Source organism: Simochromis diagramma, unplaced genomic scaffold, assembly GCF_900408965.1.
Source record: "Simochromis diagramma unplaced genomic scaffold, fSimDia1.1 OVJJ01000822.1, whole genome shotgun sequence".
In the NCBI taxonomy this organism is placed as follows: domain Eukaryota; kingdom Metazoa; phylum Chordata; class Actinopteri; order Cichliformes; family Cichlidae; genus Simochromis; species Simochromis diagramma.
The window spans coordinates 4,604,835-4,621,378 of NW_024387520.1; the positions used below are offsets into that span (position 1 = coordinate 4,604,835).

Below are 16,544 nucleotides of genomic sequence, written 5' to 3' on the forward strand. Positions count from 1 at the left end.
TCCTCCCTCCCTGGTTAGACTTTTTCCAACCATGTAAGCACATTCCTGTCTGTGGACAGGCCAGAGCTCCCACAGTAAGAACAGGTTCCCAGAGCCGAGTTGAGACTAACTGCAAAATGCTGACTGACTGTTTGGCTTTGTACCACTAAGTAGAAGCAAAGAGCCTGTGTGGCTGTGCATGTGTGTGTGTGTGTGTGTGTGTTCATATTATGTATAAGCAGACATGAATTCATATGCAATCCTCTGCAAAATCTTTGTGTTTCAGAGAAGCTCGATGATGTCATGGCTATCTTTCTTTCTGTACAACAAACACACGCTGCTTTCCTCCACAGGCAAGCAGACAGGCTCAAGTTCAAATTTGACCAGTGCAGCGTTCTTGGTGTGAGAAGACAAACTGAGAAGTGAGCATGCACAGAAGGAAAACAACCAGAAAGAAACTCGAGATCGTGCTAACATTAAGGTCACAGAGAAGTCACCAGCTGTAATAACAACAAGCAGGAGTAAGCGTGTGTTGAGTGCATCTAGTTACAGCTAGGAGTAATGACCAAAGGGAAAAAAATAATACTAAAAACAAGATGATAAAAACAATCAGCTGTTAAAGTACAATGTCCAAATAAGGATGTGCATTTCAAGGCCATTACTAATAAAGATATGACAAATATAAGCATGCGCTTAGCATACAAATAAAGCAGCAACACTCAAACACACAAAGTAAATAAAACAATATTAAGTAATTAAACATTATCCATCATTTATTTGTGTTTCCACACTGCTGACCAATCAATGCTAAAAGTGGAGCCAGGGAACATTAAGTGCCATAAAACTGCAACAATAATAGTTATTCATTCAACTTAAAGTCTGGTCACTTGCGCAACACAAGAACATAAAGTCTTTCTAACACAAGATAAGGGTTCACTGTTGTGCTTCTGATATGCACTGTTGTACCTTTTGTTCGTTTATTATTATTCGCTGCCCTGCATTGGCAGAACTCCAGACTTTCTCAAATCTGTTGATGGGGAGGAACATAAACGAAAGCCCACCGACGCACTTCCTTGATTTCACTGACGTCAGAAGTTCTGCTAAATTTCACACAGTCCTGTGAATTTTACATGTGCGGTTCTCATAATCTTGCGTGCACGCGCGCAGGCACGCACGCGCAAACACACAGACAGACACAGATTAGCTGTTAGCTTATCTCATCAGTTGTTGCTTCACTAAGGAATTTGAAAACATGCACATGGCGTTCATTGTCAAAATAGCATCAGCAGTCCAGCAGGTTCTGCACGAATCTCAGCTGGCTGGGAAAGTCAAGGTTGAGTTTACTCTAAGTGCTTAATATGAATAGTTATTATTTGGATTACTGCAGAAGCACACACAGAGCCTGCAAGCAGTGGACAAATAATAGGGATAATTATTGACTGTCATGATTGTCATGCTGCTGCATAGTGCAGGGTTCAGTTCCTGTTGTTTTAAGTCAACTCATACAACCTTTAAGTAATTCCGGGAAATGAGCAGAAGGGTAGCCTGTGTTTACAGCAATAAATATATTCTCCCATAATTGTTTTATTCTTCTTTGGACTTTAGACATATTGAGACACTGACAACAGCGGAGTACACTGCAAACACTGGAGTATACAATGTGCACTAAAGTGTGTTTGTGTGCATGTTATGTTTATATGTGCATGTAGATATGTACAATTGTGTATGTATGTACAGTATAGGTCAAAAGTTTAGGCTATTGTGAATCATCACACATTACAGTATCATATTTCAAACATAAATGTTTGTCCAATTTACTCTATTTTCTTTCGCTTTCCTCACAAAAAACTGCTCATGTGAAGTACAAATCCTACAGGCTGGCCTTTTGCCTCAGCCTGGTTTGTGAATGAGAAAGTGCTGTTCCTTTTTGAATAATGCACACATACCTGCAACTCAGTAAAGCATCTACACTGCCTCAACACTCCTGCACAGTTTGCGGGCAAGCTGCTTGCCAACAAAAGAACTGGCACTAATTCAGGTTTGGCTTTGTCACCGGAGAGCCTTGACTGAGCAAAACAAGCTAAAGCCTGCTGATTCCCACTGATGGCCATTGATTGCAGCCCCGATGATCAGCAAGTAAAGTGGTTTGGCTGAATCTTCATGTGTGGCCAAAGGGACTAACTGCACTGTATAAACAGAGCTGATTTGTATGGGTCATAAATCCATGATGGATGTGTGTGTGCAAACAAGAATTCTGAATAATCTACAAGTTGGAAATGTACAAGTTTGCACACCTACTACTACATTGTACTGATGGGTGTTTTTGTGTGTGTTAGATAACTGAAAGTTTGCACTTTCTGCAAAAACCCTAAATCTGTTTTTGTCTCCAGCAAACAGCAAACTGGAAAATAGGGGATGAAAGCTTCTGCCCAAAATAAGGGTATGTTGTTTGTAGCTTCGTTCCAGAGGGACATCCTAGTGGTGTTTGTACATGTCCACGAAAGAAAGAAATTGGGTGTGACTGAGTGTAAATGCAGATGTAACTCTCATGATCTCTTTGTGGTAACAGCAAGTGGTAAAATAATAAAATCTCTGCTTATGCATACATTAATATATTTGTGTGTGTTTGTGTGTGTAGTCACATATTTGGTTTTTACCTGTGCTGTTAGTCCGTCCACGGTAAATGTCATCGTAGGCCTTCCACTGCTCAGTAACTTGGTAGATGTGGATGAATACAACCACCACAGCAACAAGACAGATGAGAGGCACCAGCACTGCCGTGCACAGAGCTACATAGATGTTTGGGATAAAGCACCTAGAAGATAAGAAAAATAAGATGAAAGACACACTTACAAAACTTACAATAAGCCATCTTGCAACTAGGAAAAAATCTCCAGTTGTCTGATGATTGCACTGAATTATTTTTATATTCTGCAAACAACTTCAAGTAGTTGCAGCAACAAGCGGGTTCCCCAGAGGTTGAACATGCAACATTCTCAACCTATGAGCTGCTTCTTTTGACTGCAAGGTGACTACACGGGTTATCTGGTGGGAGGCAACTTATCTCCAAACAGTCAGGGTCCAAATCACACCAACTGCAATTACTCTCAGACAGAGTAGTGAAGGCTTGCAAATAACTGCTGTCTAATTTATAAAAGCAGACAGATTGGCGACATGTTGCAATTAACTTCTCTGCAACACATCTCTTTGGAGTGGGGGACTTAACATAGCTGGTTACCATCTGGTTGTATTGTAGTTATAGTCCTGTATAAGAGCGAAATGTTTGTCGTTTAGCAGTTAAATCATCATTTTGCAGCAACTATGTCACTATTTGTTATTTCTGTTTCTGTTGTGAGGTTCTGACTAGACTCTGAATATAAGCAGTTAATAAATATTTCTGTTTAATCTGAAATTTTCACACGGCTGCAATAATTTTGGCTGCTATTTCCAAACAGTGATCCTTTGTGTCACCATAGCATAAAGAACACATCTATCTCACAGATAACGTCTGGAAAAACTGAAAATATTGCTCTATATTTAATTTAATTTAATCATAACGCAACTCTTCTTTATACTTTGTTGCTTTGTGACACATCGGACACAACCACCGATAAATCCATCGGCAATTATAAGAATATATATCCATAGGGGTCAAGTGATTTCCACTGTTCATCCTTTTTAACAGGTAAAGAAGAACTTTCTTTGGAGAATTATTAATACAAATTTTTTTAAAAATGTCAGTAAGAAGTTGGTACTGTCAGTATTATACAGTCTATCTCTATGCTGTTTTCCCGGTGAACCTCTTGAACTACTGTCTCAGGATCTTTCAGGCATGTTTATCTTTATTAAAGAAAACTGCGGTTTTCCTCTGGGAAAATCAACATCCTTGATATTTGTTGCCAAACAACTAGAACAACACTGATGTGACCACAACCTTTTCACAAAACACATTCACGCTCTGGTTCGGTGGGAGCATCAAATCAGACAGGACTTCCGCATGTTTGAGTGATTGCAGAAAAATAATTGGATCTGTCGTAGTCACAACATAAGATGAGCTATGCCAAATAAAGCGCTGGATCACCATGTCACAAAAAGACAGCTGGGCCCCTAGTCTAAATACAGTGGAAAATGGACAGCTGTACTGTTGGGGCCTTGCTAGGGGGATGACCTCTAACTATAGTGAAAGTCTCACAAGGATGGGAAATCCCAGGGATTCCTGAATTGAATGAAAAAAAAAACCATTACCCAGGGGTCTAACGCACCCATTTCTTAGCTTGAGAGAAAGAAAGTTAATCATGCCTTTTATGGAGGGTTTTCATCCAAAGGCTGCTGGGATTTTCTTTTAAATGTATACCACAGTAAGATCCTATGTTACCACTCTATGATAACATTTTTACTTAAATCATGTGATCACAAGACCCCATGTTTGGAAGATGAAACTTGAGACTACAAAAGGGTCAAAATATTCATGAGTGTAATCAGTCTCAAACTAGACTCATTCAAAACAAAATTTAATGCTGCTGAAATGTTTATGACCACTTTTGCTGAGCAGTTGTCCATGGGTGGTGAGAGAGGATTCAATGTTAAAGTTGGCTTTTTGTTTTCTTCCTTTTAAAGATGTACAACATATGATCCACAATAAAGATTAAAAAAGGCAGAAACCACAGGGACATTACAGTCACTCACTGCCTCATAATGTGATAACCATCAGAAGAGAGAAATCCTTAATATGCTCAATGCACATAGCTGGGGTTAAGTACAAACTGGTCTATATGAAAGACAATGTCCCAGCACAACAGTGATGGTAGAGGCATGGAAATGGTAACTTTACACCGTTCTGCACTTATTTATCCATAAATCTTCATATCGCTCTACTACAGCGTGAGTATAATAGTGGAAAGCAAAAAGACAGAGTAAAAAAATGTGCTCCCATAAGCAATTAAGTCTAAAGGATACAAAGTCTATTGACACAAGGTGTGAGCTTAACACTTTTGTATGCAAGCAAGGCGAAACTGAAACGAGTGGTGAGAAAACAAGAGGCTAGCTGTTAACAGCAAAGAGGAGAGAGCAAAGGAGAGAAACAGAGCGAGAGAAGGAAAAGAAGTGAAAAGCTGCCTTATGTCCTCAAAGAGGAAGGTGTGCTCCTGGGAAACTGAATACTCCTCTATGTTCTTAAATCTCTCCTGTATGCGCTCACTGTTTCACACTCCCATCCACAGGAAACACCCACAGATACTTGATCCCAAGGATAACAGGCACACCTTAGACCATTGACTTATTATAGATGTGGTTTAGGAGTTTCAGCTTCATACTTCTTTGACTATTATTGAACATTTGTTCACAAATGAAAGAGATGGAAGACGGATGCACATAAGGACACGGGCAACTCACCTGTGTTGGGACCTTTGTACGGGTTTTTTGTACACAGTGATTTCTTCTATTGTTTCTGTGCTTTAGGTAATTTAAGGGAAACAGCTATATAAGGCTCTGTATGGCGTGATTTCTCAAAGACTCCACCTCCGAGACTGAAGTTTTTCAGTGTGGGGAGAGGCATGCAAACAAACATGAGACGTTCATTTATTCAGTCATTTGATTGGGCAGGCTCACTGACTCTGTTTGCTCTACCTAGTCTGAAGTGGAATTTCCCTAAGCTTAAAAAAGAAACTGAAATCACTGTAAACGACTCATACCAGTTTAACAAATACTCTCCTAAGTGTACTTACGATTCACTGGATACATGCCATCAGTTCAAAAAGACCACTTGTGTGTGTATTTACATGTGTTGCTAACTCACACATCGCCTTGCACCAGTCCATATACTTCATGTATTTTCCATCCAAAGCCACCAAGTAACACGATGACCAGGATGATGATGACCAAAGCAGGAAGTCCCCACCCCAGGAGGAAGTAGAGCAGGTATCGGCGTTCTGTGTGCTCATCATTCATCACGAGCACTTGCCAGAAGTTCACCGCCTGAGAAAACAGTTTGAGAAAACAACTTATTCACGGGGATATAAAAATAAAAAAGTAACTTTTACAGACTATGAAATGTATCTTAAACTTATCGCAGCACAATAAATAAAAGGGGGAGAAAAGGCTCGACATCTTCCCCTTTGATGATTTTTAAACCTTCCTCGGTTGTGTGCACATTTGGTCTTTATAGTCAGTAAAACACAAAACCACACAAGTATATCCATCTGCATATCACACCCACAAATATCTATGTTTGCTTAGTTATCTAGAAGGCTTTTATAGTCTCATCTATCTGCTTTACTAAGCCATCCACTGTTGCATAACTGGCTTATGTGAACACCTGTTGACAGCAAGCAGAAGATGTCTTATCCTCATGTGAAGCACACTAACACTTCATTTTCTCTTTCACATTTCGCTCATATATGGTGCGTTACGAGCTGTTTTACAAGCTTTTTGCCATCTAACATACATAAAAAACAAAAGTCTATAAAGTATTACATTTGAACATGAAAAAAAGGAAATGCTATTAAAATTTATGCAACAGGTCAACAGCTGTAATGAATAACAGCTGATAATGTCTATCTGTTTGCAAGCACTCGAGCAGCACATTTGCAAAGAGGAAGATGTGATGCAACTAATGACACAAGGTCAAATGATGTTGACCTCTCCCTATGATTACTCTGCTCAACCTCTACCGTAACAATATTGTATAACCACTGACCCAAAAAGACCTTGCTTCATAACCACACCAACATGAACACAAACCCACAAACACAGATGCAGCAAACAAGACTGTACGGTTCCCGTTGTGTAACAGCTCGACTCCCCTGAGATAATACAATGATGTCAGTCAGATTCAAGAAGTGTTATTCACTGGCTGTGAGAAAACTGCAGTCATTGTGGTACAGTAAAGGGATTATGGGCAACTTTGTGCTGAGCTGTTGTTTTGCAGTGGCTATATCACTCATGGAGCCACAATAATAGGTTGGCTCAATCTCACCGCAGAAAAAAATGCAGTATTTTTTAAATATTTACTTCCAGTTATGTTTGATTGTGCAGATCATGTTGGGACTACTTCACCAAGTTTTTAGATATGAGCTATATTTAGTTTCCGCAGTGCAAATAAAGCCAAAACCGCAAGTTACCACTGAAGGTAAATACCAGTTGTAAATTGGTCACATGAACCATTGGTGTTGTATTAAAAGTCCCAAATAACTGGATGACTAATTGGCGAGGAGACAGGACAGGCATTATCACATAAAGATATTATTTAGCAAGCTAGAAATGTGTCATCCTGGCTTCACTAGCTAGCTCAGGAAAAATCCCAGAAATCCTAATCCTGATGCCTTTAAGACTTTGTACACTTATTTAATAATGTGCAGATTTTTAGTAAGCTGATGTTAACTGCAAACCTCTGCATTCAACACATAGCTGCTCTGGACAGTGACCACATTATTGTGTGTTTTCAAGCTTTATGCCAGTGCATATTCCCCTGATCAGGTTTTGGACGTGCCCGTTCTCACTACTCTCAATTACACACACTCACACTGCTGTTATTGATTCAGGTCTTTGTCATGCCCTGAGATGGGCTGCTGGCGCCCACTCATATAAGCCACTTATCTGAAAGCAGCTACCTGATCTGAGGGAAACTTGAGTGGTGAGACATCACTGGGGTCAATGCAGAGATGTTGGTGAGGATGGAAGGGTCTCAGTTCCCCGCATCAGTGAAAGCCAAGGTGGCGGTAATATTTTTCTTGTCAGCTACATTCACAGTTAGAGTTGACATTTATGAAATAACAAGATATTTTTTGAAGGGGTGTTAAAGAACAATGCCATGGTCCTGGCCTTTACGTTGTATTACTTTTTCTTCCTCTCTTTCTTTTGTCCTGCTTTGTTTACCCGTCTTTTTTGAAATTGTGCTTCTAATGAATAACACTTCCTTACCTTTGTAACATATCTGCCTTTTCTATCACACAGTCTGGCTCTCTATTTAAATTCAACCTTAACGAACAGGGCATGTTATGAAAAAAACAAATCTGTGAGTGAGTATATAAATAAACCAACAAAAGCCTAAGTGTTTTTTCTTCATGCTTCATTAATCCTCCTATTTGAATTCTTTACAGGGTGAATCACTGTTTGTGTCCTTCACTCGATCCAGTCAGCTGTTACCCTACTAACTACTACCATGTGTGTCTAAAACCAGCTTGCACGTCACAACCAATTTTATTTGAGCTCCAGATCTGCCCATCCAAATTCTAACACCGCTTAAGCCACATGAAAGCCTTCGGCCTGAGACTTTATCCCTTAAAATCTCCCAGAAGTCATAGTAAACAATCAGATATGAGAAAAAGCCCCCTGCGTCCAACACGTACGCCGCTGCATGGTTCCAGTATTACCCTGCTATGGTCAGCTTATTCCACAGCTAATCTTATAATACTTTACCAATAACATTATTACATATTATGTTCCCTATGTAAACACTGGTTATGTTCACGTACGCATGTCACATGTTACAAAAGGTTGAAGATTGATGAGAACAAGGCAAATGTTATGCAAGAGAAGGACAACATGTGGGAAAAGATGAGTAGATGGGGAAGTTCATTTAGGGATACCATTCCTATTGGTAACATGTGTCTTATGTGACGGTATTTTTGTTACTGTGAATTCAGTTTGACTCATAATAGCATAAATTGTGATTCATGATGGTGATAAATCCCATTTCCCTTCTTAAAAAAACAAAAAATGACAACAAGTGAGCCTGAGCCTTCAGCTTGATTGTCATCAAGTGGATTTAAGATTGTTTGGAAGAATTACACAACAAATACATATGTATGGCACAGACAAATAATATAGATAAAGTTATTGTCTAATGTCTGTCAAATCTATTTAATCAGGTTATATTTCAAAAATTACAAATAAATAAACAAACATCCAAGGATTTCCTGTATTACGCAACTACCTTTGTTTCTTTGCAGTTCAGGACTCGTTAGGAGGCGGATTACTTAGGAAAAGGGTTTATCACTGCAGCAGCAGCACTAAAGCTGCTGATGAAACCTCTCCCTGCATTCCTTTGCTATTGCAGCAGGTCATAAGTCATCAATAAACTCTTTCCAGGATTACAATTACAATTACAATGCACAGATGTATGTTTACAGTCTTCATGTTCCTAAAAATCCTGGGTGGCTTTGGTGTTGACCAATATAATGCAAAGAAAGAAATAAGAGAATAAGAAGGTCTTGTTAAGAAGGAGCTGTTTAGGGTCCTTGTAAGGTATTATAAGGTGATCCTGGGCAAAGGGCATGCCAGTGCAGTGTACTGGTAACTTTATGACTGCCCCAGTAGATGTGGTAAAACAATTAAATTTCACTGCCTGTTGCACATAAACCAAATGCCATATGTATGAAATAAAAAGAATAGGAACCTTGGCAATGCCAAATTATGAGATAAAATAGGCAGGAGGAAGGTGGAGAATCATATTTAAACAGACAGCACAGAAGCCCCAACGGACCTAAGCTCGGTCATTCTCGACCACAATTGGTTGCATGTCCATTTTGACTTCAGCACTTCCAGGCAGTACTCATGGCAGATGTTTCTATATGCTATACTGGCAACCTGTTTATGGCGTCCCATGTATACCCTGCCTGCTAGCATCTTTCACACTGCTGTTATGTGCTGGATTGCCTCAGGGGCATCTTTTTACAGCCTGCATCTCATCCCAGCTTCTATTTATGTTGTGCTCCGAGCTTGCTCCTGTGCTGCGACGATTAGTGCTTCTGTGCTGTCTTTCAGTCCAGCTTTGTCCAGCCACTGGTAGGATCTCTGGATCCAGCCACTTCTTCTTCTTCTATCTGGTGGTACATACTGTGCAGGGGCCTGTCCTTCCGTGATGGTTGTTCTCCTTCTCCACTTCTTTCTTGGGTTTCTACTGCCTGAGGTATTCACTAAGCACATGGTCTGTTGTGGCTATTTTCCGTAAAGTGTCACAGTGCAGGATTTGGGGTGAAACCCACCATATGTGGTCAGGAGCCTCCTTGTCTTCATGTCAGTGGCTTCTATTGCTTCCTTTGGCCAGTTTATTATCCCAGCAGGGTATCTGATCATGGGCAGGGCATATGTGTTGTTCTTCCCATTCAGCGGACTCCTCAGGACTCGCCTTACCCTCTGCAGGTACTTGGTGGTTGCAGCTTTCTTAGGCGCCTCTTCGTGTTTCCCATTTGCCTGTGGGATTCCCAGGTACTTGTAGCTGTCCTCAGTGTCTGCAATGTTGCCTTCTGGTAGTGAGATCCCCTCAGTTCTGAGTATGTTCCATCTCTTTGTTACCATCTGCCTACACTCCAGTCCAAATGACATTCACATTCACATGTTATTACTATAGATCCTAGTGTTGTGGATCAGTGAATCAATGTGTCGTTCACTATTGGCATACAGCTTGATGTCATCCATGGCGCCTGATGATTGCTCTATTCCGTAGTGGGTATCTGTAGCCAATCTTGTCAATGACACTTGATGGTGACATGTGCTATAGGCTTGAAGTGCCTCTAGTGTTGTTCACCACATCCCCATTGAGTTCCTGATGAAGGCTCCAAATTGTTTTGCCATTCTGGTATTCCTTGCAAATTCCTTTTTGTGCCCTGTTTATGTATTGAGCCATGTGCCACTATGATGTCTGACAGGAGCTTCCACGTGGTACTGAGGCAGGTAATTGGATGGGACTGGTCCTTTCTGGAGATCCTTGGGGATTAGGACTGTTTGGCCTTCGGTTAGCTATTCTGGGTGTCTCTCGTCAATTAGCAGAGTATGCCTTGGTTCTTTGGAGCGGTTTATTCCCCTGGCTTCTGTCTCTCTGGTATACGTCTTCAAGTGAGGTCAGCTGCTCTCGCACCTAACGCTCCTTCAGTCATACTTGGTACCCAGTCTTGGGTGACCTGACGTCCTTTCTCCCCCCTGCCGTAGCACATGTGTTGTATCTCATCGATCTTCAGTTGTGATAGCAGTCGCTTCTTCCAAATGTTGTTTACACAAATGCAAAAGGCAGTTACAGAAAGATACATTTTTTCCACTTGTCAGAAATCAAAAGTGTTATATTTTTTTTTTCCTCCTCACATGTATCTAGTGTTCACTGTGAACCTATCATTACCTGTATGAGCATCCAAAAGAACTGACTGAGATGGAAATAATGAGAGAAGAGCGCCAGAGTAGCACAGCTGTCCTCTGAAAACACTTGGCCACGGAAAGCTGACACCAGGAAACAAATCTGCAGACAAACATGAAAAAAAGAGAAACACACATTTGAAATAGTTTAGTATTGTCTTTAACTCAACTTTTCATCCTTGTGACTATAAAGACAAAGCAACAAGTTTTCATTTCAGCTACTGCATATGCAGATTTTGCACAACACAGTCAGATTTTGCATGCCTGCCAAACTGACACCCACACAGGTTGAGTGCAGTGTCAGCAGTCCACATTGTGCATGAGGCCATTTATTGCCTGTTATATAGTGTATACATTTTTAAAGAAGACTGCAGGACTCTGATACGCACACCTCCCAAAGAGAGATATCCCATCCTGCAGACCTGTTACATCACCTTGCAGCAAGCTCTGAAGGCGGAAGGAAAAGTAAAAGCATCTACAACACTGATAAATATGTTTTGTCATATCGTCCTTTCATCCCACACGCACACAAAGAATGCAAAAATGTGTGGGTGATGCACGTTACAAAAACAGCTTGTGGAAAGTGTGCATATGTGTGTGTGAGAGAGAGAGCGAGCAAGAGAAGGCAAAAGAGACAGCAGCAAGGGAGAGCGAGTTTCATAAGCATGAATGCAATGGGGCAAAAATGCAATCTATATGATTAGAGGCAGGATTGTGTCGAAAACCCATGAGGACAGCACAAAATACTGCTGCTCTGTTGTCCATCAGAAAGTTTTATTAAACTCTAGTGCCAAAGCGGCCGGGTGATTGTTACATAACCTGCAGCCTGTCGGATCACTGCCAGTGCCATGGACCAGATAGGGGGTGAATGGACGACAGCAGGAGTTGAGAGTTGTGGGAAGAATGATAACTTGGTCTCAAGTGTTGCCTACGTTTTCATTATTGTCAACAAACAAGTAGCAAAAACGGCTTTAGGTAATAAGAAAGGTGTCTGCTGAATAAATTTCAATTTTAACTAGCATCTAATCTTTGAGTAATTAGGTCTGACTTTAACAGTCACAGTTTTTACAGATCAGATACCAGATACAGATATCTACCTCTCTGAAACACCTCAGTGTATACTGATACTACAATATACATTATATATAGACCGTGAGCTTTAGTAAGCCAGTAGCACTCTGTGGTTTCATTGATTTCATCACGTCAGTCTGTACAGTTACCGCATAAGCATGGTGAAACCTGTTTTCCAAACTCATCGACCCACAGCGTATACTTGTTGCCTTTTAGATGACACCACAAATACTGCATGTTTAAATAGGCTGATGTCATGCAGTCACTTCTCGAATGTCTATTCTTTATAGGTTTTCCACTGAAATTTTGGTCGGTCATATTTTCTAACTTTTTGTTAACCTAGGAAATCCCAAAATGTCCATTTCTGGATTTTCCAGCACTTCCCAACCCTGTCTGCATCCTCTTGCTGAGCGAGAGGAAAAGTCAGTCCCTATTTTAAGGAAACTAAGAATCATAAGTCACGTTCTCATTGGTACACCAAGCCCTGGAGGGTGTGTATGTGGATAGGATGGCATAGGAAGGAAATTCGTGCATGAGCTACCTGGAATGATGCCTGAATCAACAAGCTGTTTGGGTAGCTTATGGGAAAAAACAGGGTTAGGTATTTTTAGCAGAGTTATGCTTATGTCGCCTAAAAGCAAAATGATGGGGGGAAATTACCAAATGCTTAAAATCTGCAAGATATAAAATCATGAGCCAACGTGATGTAGATATACGCACCAAGATTATAACTTTGAAAAACCAAGCAGAGTAACAATAAATACTAAACATTCTCTTTAATGTGTACTTCAGTTGATCAGCAGCTGTGATAGCACAGGTAATATTGTTTTCACCTTGAGTGTGTGAGTTTGTATGCATCATCATGGCAAAATTGGAATAGATAACTTTTTTTTTTGTAAATAATTTAGTAGGTGTTTACATGTTGAGACATTGGAGCTGCGATTGTGTAGCTAAGATGTTGCTTTCGCCATTTGTGTGGACAAATGATGGTTCAAGAGACACCACAGAGGTGATTCGAATATCTGGGAGAAAACTGCAAACGTACAAGATAAAGTCACAAAAATTCACAAGTACGTAGCTGGAATCGAAATAAACAGCCTGCTGGGAGATGGGTGTGGCCTGACCATAGGTACTAAGCAAAAAGTGCCAGAGCAAGAAGGGCAAGAGTGACTAGAAAGTATAATTACCTCGTGTAATAACGTGAGGTCCAAGGCCTCACTGGCATCTTGGCTATGTTCATTGTAAGAGTTTCATGATTTTTTAGGTCAGATTCTGTGTCCGTTTCATGCAATAATACAGCTTTGACCAATGAATCCACACAAGTTTACCATAGCCTTTTGTGAAATAGCTTAATAGTCGCAGGAAGTGAACCTAATGGCAGGCGGTGACAAAATGACAGGTACAGAGAAACAGCTATGTATGGGGGAAAGGCAAAGGACTGAAATGAACATATGCAGTGCTTTGAACATGTAACTGCCTCTTAGAAATGCACGAGGCTCTGTGTTTGTTCTGTTCTTGTTCTCAACAACAGAAGCGAGGTAAAAGCAACCACTCTGAATAAGTTAAAGATTTGATTTGATTAGAACTCGTCTGTTTTTTATCTGCCTTGTCCAACAGGCATTCAGTAGGTAGTAGTACGGACAGATACACACAAGCACATGAGGAGCAGGCTCTCTTTTTTTGCTTTTGTTCTCACTCTATTGTTACCACTCAACAGGGACATATTAATACATCACACTTCATATCATGTGGTTGACAACTAACTCTTATGTAGGGCACTGAATCAAAGTTAGCTAAATCTGTCACGACTTGCTGTGGTATTGTTCTCGGTGTTTTTGTGTTAGGTTTCACTTCCTTCGGCTCATTTTCCCGATTAGTATCTGTAACTGTCCTTACACCTGTTTCATCTCCCCTCGTTACCTGTGTATGCATATCTTGCCTGAGTCTCCCCTTGTCCTTTGTTTCATAATCCCTAGTGCTTGTGTGTTTTCTAGTTCCATGTTTCCCAGGAGATTCTTCGCGTTTGAATCGTCTGCGCCTGCTTAGTCGCTGTCTATTTTGTATTTTAGGTGAAGAGTTCAGCATTAAAGCTGCTTTTTGAATTCATGTTCTTTCTCCCAAGTCCTGCATTTGAATCCACATCTTGCCTGCCACACAGCCGCACCCTGACGCTTACAGTGTTTTAATCATTATCATTACTCCCCTTATTATGTGGTCAAAGAAATTTTATTAAACTTGATGAGAGGAGTGATCATTTGGGTAGTAGTCACTGTTCAGATGGAAATCTTATAATGGGATTATAGCCAACTGTCAGAATGGTAATGAATCACTGGTTACATTAAACACAAACTATATTTATATTTTTTAATAGGATGCCTCTGTTACAGGGCTCAGTTTGTCATGGATAGCTATAACTAATTAGCTAACAGAAGTTAGCAAAGAAGGTATGAATGTCATTGTTCAGTCCACTCGCAGTGTGACCTACCAATATGGAATAGGTTGGTAGAGTAAGGGGAAGTGACAGGTGTGGACATGAAGTTTATAAGCTACTGATCTGCTTTTTGTCTCCAGGCTCTTTTTTCCCCTATTGTGTAACACACTGGGAGTCAACCTGTCTAGACCCTCAGGCTATAGACTTATTCACAGCCGACACTGGGAGGTGATACAGGACTCTAAATACAAGTCCTGTCAGTGAAGTCTGTGCTGTGTGTGCTTGCATGTTCTTGTGTCTGATAAAACAGGAATCACCAAAGCTCACACACATCCAGCTGTCCTGGTAATCGGTTGCCCCAGTATACAAAGATACAATTCAGGCATGCAGTTTTTTTCCACAACATAACTGAAAACAAGTAAATAACAACGAAAATTAGACAGAAAATAATACAGAAGCAGCTCTTCATCCACAGACTTTGTCATCAGACCAATGACGTTGAGCTTCAATAACTATTCATTCATCGCTTTGGCTAAATTTCCAAGAAATGTCAGAAAGCCCCCATTTGTTTTGTGGCCTGGAAGCACCCCATTCACTGCTGTTATTGTGCTTTGTTTTGTTCCTACTGCCTTGGGAATAATTTTACTTTCACTGGACAAGATGTAATCACATTTTTGTATTGTATAGGGGGCGATCATGGCTCATGAGTTGGCAGTTCATCTTATAATCAGAAGGTTCGAGCCCCGGCTCCGACAGTCTCGGTCGTTGTGTCCTTGGGCAAGACATTTCACCCGTTGCCTACTGGTGGTGGTCAGAGGGCCCGGTGGCGCCAGTGTCCGGTAGCCTCGCCTCTGTCAGTGCGCCCCAGGGCAGCTGTGGCTACAATGTAGCTTGCCATCACCAGTGTGTGAATGGGTCGATGACTGAATGTAGTGTAAAGCGCTTTGGGGTCCTTAGGGACTAAGTAAAACGCTATACAAATACATGCCATTTACCATATTGTAACAAACTGGCATAAAAATAACTAAATGCCCTTTTTCATGAACTTTTCCTGGCAATCTAAATGATACCGACAGCAACATCGTCAAGATAAAGACAAAAGAACACATAATATACAGTGCAAAATGCCACCAAAAACACATATTTACTTGTTAACACGACAAAGGAGAAATCCTACAACATCAAACTGCACAGAGGCAAAATATTTAGGTGCTGTTGGCTGCAGCTCTAATACTCGCAGTGAGTGTGCAGCTGATCGATCGCCCTGTATGCTGAGCTAAGTGTACTAGGATGGCTAAAAATAGAATCTGCCATATGCATTACATCACTGATGGAGTGGGGTCTAAGCTGTCTGCCAGAGTATCCATCTCATATTGTGTCCCGAAACACTTAACCTCTGCGTTCCCCTGCTCCTCCACCTCCAGCTTTCCTCATCACATCTTTTTTTTCCTTCTTCCCCCTTCTCCCACCCCATCCGCTGCTCCACCCTTCATCCCATCTCCCCCTCCTCTTCTCTCGCCTCCCTTCTCCTTCACCACCCCCTACTCTCTAACAGCTACCGGTCTGATCTAGCTGGCTCCAGCATCAGCCTGCACCCTGGGTGTTTCCTCTTATGCCTTTGTTCAGAAAGAGCTTAAGAAAACAAAAGGGGAAAAGAAATATATAACGTTACCACTTCACTCTCATTTCCACCATAATTTTCTCACTTACCGTGGACCAGTTTTATTTCTCTAATCGCAATCATTCATACCTCCTCATCTCACAAACACCTCAGAAACACCTTTCTAGAATATGCAGAATTGCATCAGAGTCTTTGCATGCTGCAGCCCCTCAATGTGCTGATACATATAGTGCAGCCAGTTGCAAGAAACAGGTGACACAAAAGTGGCTGAGAGGTGGGTTAGTGGGCCAGTGTGTGTTGCAAAGAAGAAGAAGCGAT

General features: G+C 41.0%; 1 protein-coding gene across 1 annotated transcript in view; it reads right to left on the reverse strand.

The window, feature by feature from the left end:
* The window catches only part of adgrv1 (adhesion G protein-coupled receptor V1), a 141,532-nt gene that overhangs the window by 17,360 nt on the left and 107,628 nt on the right, over positions 1–16,544 (reverse strand). Inside the window, 3 exon segments of the mRNA XM_040019073.1 lie at positions 2,637–2,794; positions 5,774–5,952; positions 11,090–11,206. Coding sequence (XP_039875007.1) covers positions 2,637–2,794; positions 5,774–5,952; positions 11,090–11,206 — 454 coding nt within the window.